This window comes from Pundamilia nyererei, unplaced genomic scaffold, assembly GCF_000239375.1.
Source record: "Pundamilia nyererei isolate P.nyererei 1_Seehausen unplaced genomic scaffold, PunNye1.0 scaffold00265, whole genome shotgun sequence".
NCBI classification, from domain to species: Eukaryota; Metazoa; Chordata; class Actinopteri; order Cichliformes; family Cichlidae; genus Pundamilia; species Pundamilia nyererei.
Window position 1 is genome coordinate 148,722 of NW_005187666.1, and position 9,743 is coordinate 158,464.

General features: G+C 41.9%; 1 protein-coding gene across 3 annotated transcripts; it reads left to right on the top strand.

Moving 5' to 3' along the window:
* Nucleotides 1-359: 359 nt before the first annotated feature.
* Nucleotides 360-9,575, top strand: LOC102199523 (uncharacterized). 3 transcript variants are annotated; one of them, XM_013915183.1, is made up of 18 exons: nucleotides 360-489; nucleotides 570-678; nucleotides 768-861; nucleotides 1,854-2,004; nucleotides 2,110-2,227; nucleotides 3,785-3,910; nucleotides 3,999-4,061; nucleotides 4,153-4,275; nucleotides 4,355-4,510; nucleotides 4,582-4,635; nucleotides 5,230-5,459; nucleotides 5,995-6,074; nucleotides 6,229-6,318; nucleotides 6,421-6,498; nucleotides 6,569-6,673; nucleotides 7,636-7,709; nucleotides 8,019-8,122; nucleotides 8,968-9,575. In XM_013915183.1, the coding sequence occupies exons 1-17, from the start codon at nucleotides 369-371 to the stop codon at nucleotides 8,077-8,079; spliced, it is 1,833 nt and encodes a 610-aa protein (XP_013770637.1). In that variant the 5' UTR covers nucleotides 360-368; the 3' UTR covers nucleotides 8,080-8,122; nucleotides 8,968-9,575. The 3 variants fall into 3 exon arrangements, with proteins under 3 accessions (XP_013770637.1, XP_013770639.1, XP_013770638.1); XM_013915185.1 differs by lacking the exon at nucleotides 8,968-9,575 and adding an exon at nucleotides 7,829-7,850 and having other exon boundaries at nucleotides 8,019-8,065; XM_013915184.1 differs by lacking the exon at nucleotides 7,636-7,709.
* Nucleotides 9,576-9,743: the final 168 nt, after the last annotated feature.

Sequence of the window (9,743 nt, forward strand, 5' to 3'; positions counted from 1 at the left end):
TACGTTCGCCTGCAGCTAATAAAGCGCGAGGTCGACTTTTTTTTCTACGCGTTTCTAAAGTTGTAAAAATAAATAACTGTCCTCTTAAAAGTAAGAAAACCGTACTGTCCCTTTGTTAGGCCTGGCTGGAACAGTTCATGCTGCAGAATAACACAGTGTTGTTGAGAAAGTATGACCTCTAAAGTTTAGAAATTCACAACAAAGCACACAGCTGAGCCTGTGGGCTAGCAGCCTTGGTGCATGACTGCAGGGTTAAGTCTACATTCATGCACGCATTTCATACTGCAGGTCTGCATCTGTGAACTAACTGATGGTTGGTTTTCCTTTTTCTGTTTCTTTCTTCTTCTTTTTTTAACCAGGCATTTCTGATGTGCACGCCAGCAGACAGTGGAGATATAATCATCCTGAGTAGTGATGATGACGATGATCATAAGGATGACAGAGACATGTCCTGCCTCATCGTGGAGGTGGTGGATGTGAAGGAAAAAGGTGACAGCGGTTTTATTTTGTTTGCTCCATGTGTTTGTGGATGATCTTATGACTAATCACTAACAGCCTCTGTGTTCCAGACTGCGTGTCCTCTCCCAGCACTCTGGAGGAAGACCTGGTCGTGACCTTCTCGCGCCACGCTGATGTGCTACCTCATGCTCGCTACGACTGTCCCATACACCCTTTTACGTGAGATACACTTTGAAATGACCATCAGTGCTCTTTACCCCCGTCTTACTGTGTCAGGTGCTCACACTGCTTTTCTTTGGCACGCTCAGGCCTACAGAGTTGGAGACTAACATGCCAGTAGACAGTAACCAGCTCATTTGTGATCAGTGCTTCTGCTACATCTGCGATAAGCTGGCATCATTGGTAGGTGTTAATGTTAACAGGACAAAATGTTTCTGACCAGCAGTTTGGAGGGTTCACTAAACTGTATTCATCTGGTTTTTTTTGCTTGTTTTTGCTCTTGCCTACTCAAAAATTAAATAAATGCATACTTTGTTTTTTGTTTTGTTTTTTAATAACACTGTATCAAGAAACAGTATGGGGGGAAATAAAGAATTAAAGATTTTTTTGTAGTGTTATCAGCTCATTTTAAGCTAATTTTGAATACAGGTCCTCTTCCACTTCTCTTACTTGTGGTGTGCCATAAAGTTCTGTACTGGGCTCTTATTGTTTCCGTTGTATCTGCTCCCTCTTCAGCACATTTTGGGCACCTTTAACAACATGCTGATGACCTTCAGTTATACATCTCTCTTTTTAAGCTACAGATCCTGAATAGGTCTATGAAGAGTTGGATGGCAAACAGCTTTCTCCAATTTAATGAGGAAGTCCTTGTTTATGCCCCTGACTTATTTTTGCCTAAGGAAATAGAAGCTCTTGGTCGCCTTGCCTTGTTTGCTAAATTTCTATCAGGATTTGACATGAACATCACTTTGAGTGTTCATGTCTGATCTGTGGTTCACACTTGTTTTTATCACTAAAGACATATTGTCAAGTCCCATTGTGTCACACTCTGACCTGGAGATTGTTATTTATGCATTTATTTCTTTACCCCTGGATTGCGGTAATTCATTGTTGTCTAAGTAAACACAACTTCCTGGAATGTCTGAAGGTTGGTCAGCGTGCTAAGTCTTCCAAGAGCTCTCATGGCACGCTGTTGCTGACCCAGCTGCACTGACTCCAGATTAAATTCAGAGTCGATTAAAAAAATTCAGGTTTTGATTTTTAGAGCTCTTCATGAACAAGCACCAGCTTATGTCAGTGAAGTTTTACATCCCTATGTCCCCAGCAGGTCCTTGAAGTCATGGGGAGGTCTCTTACAAAATAGTGATTGATGTGCTTTTCTCGCTGGTTTTCAGTGTGAAATGTGGTCCGTGAGCGACATTTGTCACTGCAACAGCCACAAGAGGAGCACCTTCTGGAGCAACCTCAGAAACCATAAGCTGCTGGGAGGACTGACTGCTTTCAACCTCACCCTGTCAGAAATGGACTCGCACCTCCGACAAGCAGGTGCAAACAACAAATTCATGCGAGGAGACACCCGAGATGAACCTCTTGTACTGTACTTTAAATATATCTTACTAATGTATTTATTTATTTTCACTTCATGTCCAGCGACGTTGCTGCAGCAGTTCAGACAAGAGCTCTCTGCGCTCTACTCGTCCTACATGAAAGGCGAGGCACTAAAGGAATATGGTCTGAGCCAAGAGAACCAACAAGGCTTCATCTACAAGTATGTTTCATAACACTCAGATTTTGATTTCTATATTGCAATGATTAGGAGCCACATCTGGACCAATTATAAATCCATAGCTGTAAGAGATTCCCAATATGTCTATAAATATGTGGAGCATTTACATTGATTATTCAGGTCAGTGTTTTTACACTGTCTACGGGATGGGCACGGTCATAGCTGTCCGCTGTCTCTACCCTCTGCCTTTGCTGCACTGCCGCCACCACCTTCAACATGGAACTTCATCACTTTCCCCAAGTCAGACTTTTTAAGGCTTTTTAAGCTTCTTGAGCTTGCAGGTATACATCAAGCAGCTGGCTCGTAAATCACTTAATGCTCTGCTTTGATGTACAGTCCAGTTCACAATAACTTTGTATAATTATTTAGACATTTGACAGAAGGCCAACATTGAAGTGTGAACCACTGTCGTGGATCACCTTGTTCAGCACTTCCTTCTGGTCATTGGTCAGAGCATCACATGTCATGAGCTCCATCAGGTGTAGGAGGTCTTTCTAATCTGGTTGGTACAGTTTTTTGTGAAACCCACACAAAAAAGAAGAAGAAAGTAGCCATCAGTGGTCTTTATATTCACTTGGGCTTGAATTGTGGTCAATTCAATAAACTTTAGTTATATAGTGTCAAATTACATCAACAAGTGCCTCACAGTGATTTGGATTGTAAGGTGAAGATCCTACAGTTAGCCGACCCCTCTCGAGCCAAGTACTTGGTGACAGTGTGAAGGGAAAAACTCACACTGCAGGAGAAACCTGCAGCAAAACAGAGCTCAGGAAGGGGCAGCTAACTGCTGGGACCGGTTGGGGGCAAGTCTGCCATATCTTGTTACGGATCAGGTCCATGGAAGTTGCTGTGACAATTTTTGCCTTGAACATTCCCAGTAATGAGCTTAAACCTGTGGAAAGACCAGCTATTCATCCTGCAGATCACCAAGGCTCACCTCAAAAACATGTCCCTTTAGACCATCTGAGGTCATTTTGGTTCCCTGAGTCCTGGTGACCAGTATTGTTTAACACAGCTGATGCCTTAACATCAGCCATTCTTGGAGAAAGGGTGCACACTTTTCTTTGCTTTTAGTGACGTATTTGGAGATAGTGTTATAAAAGCTTCAGTTTTTTTTCATAGGACTGCCTGGTTGTAAATCTGCGATTTTATATTTTTGATTTAATTATTTGTTTTAAAAGTATTTCTTTATTTATTGCTTGTTCTGTTGATGCATTACTGACTTCTCCTCTAAACCAGCGGTCCCCAACCTTTTTTCCGCCACAGACCGGTTCATGCCCAACAATATTTTCACGGACCGGCCTTTAAGGTGTCGCGGATAAATGCAACAAAATAAAACTAGTACCGGTACTGTAAAAAAGAAGATTTATTCATAACACACGTGAAAAGACCCAGGAAAACCGAGTTGAAAAAGTCTGACGTAACGTTTCAGTGAGGTCAGCTGTTAATTTTAGGAGTGCAGTGCTGGAACGAGTCCACACACTTGTATATTAAGACGTCTCTTTAACTTTCCTTTGTTTTTTGTTGTGTTTGTTCCAGTTACTCACCGGTGTTTGAGTTTGTGTCCTCGTTCCTGAACCAGGCAGATCAACAGGACAGCAGAGCGGCAGTCATCATGAGTCTGGGGGCTGCTGAGGACTTTATTAGACATTTCCATTTCTCAGGGTACTCACTGCAGCATTTCCGCTTCTACACACATTCCTTTTTTTCTTAATTTTCAAATGTTTTTCAATATTTTTTATTCCATTTACAGGGGTTTCATCTTTGCTTCTCCAATGGCTAATGTTGATACAGCTAAAACGATGTTACTGCAGAGGTAAATGCATGCACGTTCACTTCTTGTGTTACACCTGTAGCTCATTCACCTGGATATTCATCTTCTACTTGTGTTTGTGTGTGCTTACCAGGGTAATAGCATTGGTACAGAGACAGATGGTGATGGCAAATTTTACTCCAGACTTCATTAACAAACTACAGGAGTTTTGCAAGAAACTGCATTTCCCAGCTGAGCTGAGGAACATGAGAAACAGGTATGCTTGCCCTTTAACCTCCAGGGTTACCTGTTACATGTATATGTTGTTGCTATAACTTGATGTTTGTGTGCTCCAGCCTGTGTGTTCGCCCCTGGAACGACGTCCTGCTCGTGTCTGTGATGAAGGGACAGAACGTGTCAGGCGTGCGTAAGGACAAAGGCAAGAAAGACGTCCTGACTGAACAGATTTCTGTGATTCTGCTGAGGACGGAGCTACTGCAGCATCAGCGCAGGTTTGTATACGTGAACTCATCCACTTTGCTGTGTGTAGACAGCTGTCTAACTGTGTTGTTTCTGTCTGCAGGTACAGAGAGCTGTGTCGATATCTACGAGTCGTCCAGACAGACAACACCGCACAGTGAGTACATGCACAGGTTCCTCTGTTTTTCTCTCCAGCAAAGTGCATTTTGTGTTATTGTCATGTCAGTACATGATTTAAAAACATAACCAGCACTGAGTGGTGTTTTGGGGGTGAGGTGAGGACCAGGCTTGACTATTTGTCAGCACTTTGTAAGAAAATCCTTGATCCAGGTGCAGGCGAGAGTGAGACAGTTTCCTGGATCAGGATATCAGTGTCGTAGGTGTAACGTGTTTTGTTCTACATTTACAAAGTAAAAACTATAAGCCGATCACCCCCACGCCACGGCCATTAGGAAGAGGGGAGGTTTGAGGCGCTTCTGCACTTGCTTCACATTTTCAATCTTCTTCTTCCAGTCTAGGATGGATAATACATTTTTAATTGAAAAAGGGGAAAACTGTAGCTCTTCCATATTTCATAGTTTTAAAACCCCATCTGGAGTTCATTAATTCGTTAAATATAGGTTCAGAAATGACTGTCAATCCGCAGTTACCATCTATAGAGAAACTAAAATCTCAAATCAAACGTTTAAATATTTAGACACCAGCAGTGACATGTTGCTGACTTGCTGCATTGGATTTGTTTCTCTGTCAGGTTTCAGCAGATACAAGACCTCATCCCCTACTTCATGTGCATGGCTGGAGACTTTTCATCAGCTCTCACAAGTTTGTTCCCCTCAGTGAATGCTCCCGCTTCCCACTTTACTCCGGACCTCTTCCTCTTTTATCTCAAAGTCTTTGAAACAGCGACTGCACCAAAGCTGACACCAGTCAGTAAACCGGGAGAGCTCTGCTGTGCTGGTGCAGCATGGGAGTCTATTGAAGGTCCAGCAGAGATGTTTTGTTTTTTTTGGGGGGGGGTTGTACCAAGTTCAGAAGTGACCCAAGTCAGTTTGTGTTTGTGTCTGATTTTTCTTAGTGTTACTGTAATTATCACGAAATTTTCAGTTGAAAGTGCATTACTGAAGCCATTCATGTCATCACTCCACCACATTCCCGCTTCAACTGTGCATCCACATACACCTCAATAGAGATGTCACATGCACAATAATGTCATGTGATTGCAGCTACAGCCCTTTAAAGTTATACTAACTGTGACCTCTGTGCTTGCTTCTGTATGACCGCCTCCTGTGTGAGAAGTCTTTGTTGCTGTAAGAACAGTAACAAGAGCATATGAATCAGGTCACATGGGAATCTGATTTTGGCCACACAATTGCATCATTAATATGAACAGTTCAACAAAAAAAATCAACGCAAAACATCCAAATGAAGCAATGAGGTTTGCAGTGTAAACGTAGCTTCAGGATAAGATTTAGTATAAAACAAGGATTGATAATAAATCTGATTCCTCTGTGTGTAGATGCTGTGCCGCTGAAACGTCATGAGCTGGTGAGGTTTGCTCTCAGGGCTCAGGGATGCTGCAGTGCTGTATATGCTGATGTAAGTTAAAAGCTCCTCATTCAAGTCTGAAAAATGTTTTTGTCTCTAGATATCTGCCATCTTTATTTCTTGGTTTAGGTACATTTTATACTTGTTAAAACCTTGACTAGTATGTCCCATGTCTGACTGCATGTCTAATACTCCTCTGATCCAGTCTCGGTGTTGGACCAGTTTGCTCTCGATTGTCAACAAGCCTTGCGGTTCACTCACTGCTTTACCCATGCCCAGTATGCAGTTTCTGCAGGTGTGTACTTCTTGATTGTTAGAGTTAGACTTGCAGCTTTCTCCATGTTTCTCTGCTTTGTTTCATTCTGTATTTTGTCTCCTCGATGTCTGAATGATGAAGGAAGCGCGGGATGTTGTGAAAGGGATATTGCTTGATCAGAAGGGCTCCAATATGCAGATCCCACGATCCTTGCATGAGGTCAGTGCATTAACACTTACACTTCAGTGTTTAGAATTTGCGAGAACTAAACAGTCCAATGTGTTCGCAGGTGTATCCAGATCAGGCCTTGCTCCTGTTGGTGACGGAAGCTTTGAGCCAAAGAATCCTCGATTCCGTTTTGTATCCGATCCTACCTGTGCTCAACACCTTTCAGGTAGCCAACTCTTGCTTTCCTTCCATAGACGCCACGCCACTGTTTGTGCTTTCACATACTTAAGCTATATCATGTAAAGGGCTCTATTGGCACACGCAACAATAACGGTGCTATAATTTTGTGTAACTATGACAGTTTGAGTGTCTCTTGCATCTTTGTCTCGCTAAAGAAATAATTAAAGGTACTTTTCGCGGCTCCCTTATTTCCCAAGGCGTCGCCACAGCGGATGGATCTGCATCTTTTCATTTGGCACTGGATGGCCTTCCTTTTTTTCCCTTTCCCCCCCCTCAAATTACAAAACAACAGACATGCATAACAAATAAGACAAGTACAGTATAAAGAAACATGGAAAAGCTTGTTTTAGAGAATCACTCTCAGCCTCACTCTTCTCAAATTGATTACAGGTCATTTTTAATTTATATAGCACCAAATCACAGGAATAGTCACCTCCTGCTATGATTTATTGGAAGGTAATACAGATGACCCAACCAACTGGTAACAGTGGGGAGGAAAACCTACCTTTTAAGACTGGGGAGGGGGGGGAAACAAAACAAAAGACACACTGTGGAAGAGTCATAAAATCCACGTGTCTTCGGTTATTGGAACCACACACTGTTTTCCCTCAGTTAATTCTGTCTCCCGAATCCAAACTGGAAGCTGGTTCCACAGAAGAGGGGCCTGAAAACTGAAGGCTCTCCCTCCCATTCTACTTTTAAATACTCTAGGAACAACAAGTAGGCCTGCAGAGCGAGAGCGAAGTGCTCTAATAGGGTGATATGGTACTACAAGGTCATTAAGATAAGATGGGGCCTGATTATTTAAGACCTTGTATGTGAGGAGCAGGATTTTGAATTCAATTCTGGATTTAACAGGAAGCCAATGAAGGGAAGCCAAAACAGGAGAAATATGCTCTCTCTTTCTAGTCCCTGTCAGTACTCTTACTTTGATCTACAATTTTGTAGCTGCTCTCTAAAGAAATGTTTAAGATCCAGCTCTTCACTCAAGTCTCATCTGTGATGGAAACCACCTGTGACAGGTCAGATTAACACACCAGTAATGGATAAATAACTCTCCAAATTAATAAAAGCAGCTGAAGTTTAGTGTGTAGTTTCCAGCTGTTCACAGAAGTCTTTCTTCTGACATTTTTACACTTAGGATGCAGGATGCTTTCTCTTAGGTGAGAGTGTTACTCGCAGTTAAACATATGACACCACAACTTTAAAATTGTATGCTTTGTCTGTTTGTTTGGGGTCACTATTGATTGAAAAGATTCTATAATTTCACACTTTGAATTCTCGGGGGCTGTGCTGTTGTTTGTTGTTTAATCAGCTTTCTTGTGTTGCAGGAGAATTCATGGGCCTTTAGGTGGCTTTGTGAAAGTTTTTCCTCCAGTGAAGAACATCTGAAAAGATTCTTTCAGGCGATTGCACAGGAGAGGGAAAACAGCAGGTATGTGAACAAGTCTTGAGATAAACCACTACAAATCTCAGCATCCTTTAGCTAATCAAATTAACTTCCAGAAACAGAAAAGCTTTGATTTAATACAATCCCAGTTCCCCAAAAAAGTTTGTGTGCGTTAAATGTAAATATAAAAATGGAGTGTGATGTCAAGTGGCTTTATTGTCATTCCAACCATGTGCAGTTGTGCAGTACACAATGAGACGAGACAACGCTCCTCCAAGACCGTGGTGCTACATATGACATAGAACAGATAATCAACACAGGACTACATAAAGTGCAGTGTGCAAAAACAAAGACAGTGCAACAAGAGACAGAACGATACAGACACAACAGTGCAATAGAAATGTGCAAAAAGTAACTTGGTGTATGAATGTGTGTGATTCTGCAGATAAGTGCTTGGTATTGACGTGTATGAAGGTATGCATGTGTGTCAGTCCAGTTACTGAGTGTTCAGGAGTCTAACAGCTTGGGAAGAAACTGTCTCACAGTCTGGCAGTGAGGGCCTGAATACTCCAGTACCTCTTGCCAGAAGGCAGCAGGGTGAAGAGTGTGTGTGCGGTTCCTCCACAATGCAAGTTGCTTTGTGGATGCAGCAGGTGCATTAAGTGTCTGCGACGGAGGGAAGAGAGGCTCTAAAAGCGTTAGCTACATATTTATGCCGACTCATACATTACCTCAGCACAAGTGGGACAAGCAAGGACTTTTTAACTATGAAATATTGTCTGATAAAGGATTTTTTTTTTTTTTTTTAATTCTAACAGCCATGTGATAATTTCAGCACTGCACGTGTGTCTGACTGAATCTCATTGTCATTACTTTTCTTCTTGTTCCAGTGCATCCTGATTGCACATACTTACCCCCTGCAGAGCTACAGAAGTCTTAAACACTGTTTACAGCACTGTTGCCTTCCACAAAGGGTTAAATACTGCGGAGAGTCGCCAGCGTCTTACAGATGCCCGACTGTACCTGCGTCCTCACACCAGCTCATGTACAATGTACAATGCACATACTTCTGTTATTCACCATCTGATGACAAGAGACTTGATATTGATTCACCTTTTTAATGTTCATAAATGTTAATGTTACAGTTATAAATAAAAAGACAGTTTTATGCATTAGATTGCTGAATCGCTGCTTGAATATAAAATGATTTTATTGTCTCCACAGCAAGATAAACAACAGTTGTTGCTCTGTCATTTTATAAAGGCACTTTGTTTCAAATCGTGTGCTGTATACAAAAAAAAAAACACGGTTGGATTAACGGGCTTTTATGGAGTTCTAGTTACCACAGTAACTGATGGTGTAATGTGTACTTTTATAGACAAAAGTAAGGATTTTTTTTTAATTCTAAGGAAATCCGTGGTTCCTGGTGCAGCTGCGCCCACACTGGCACTACTACTCGGATGATCTGATATCCTCGTGTTGGTGTTGTTCCCAGACCATCATGAAAATGTTGTTCCAGGTTCAACATTGCAAGTGACCAATCACATTGTTGTGACGGTATTCCTTTGCGCGCCAAGCCATTCGTGCATTTATGAAATTCCAATGTTGCAAGGACAATATCAATTCTGCTTACTGTTTATTAAAGGGTTACGGTTAGGGTCAGGGT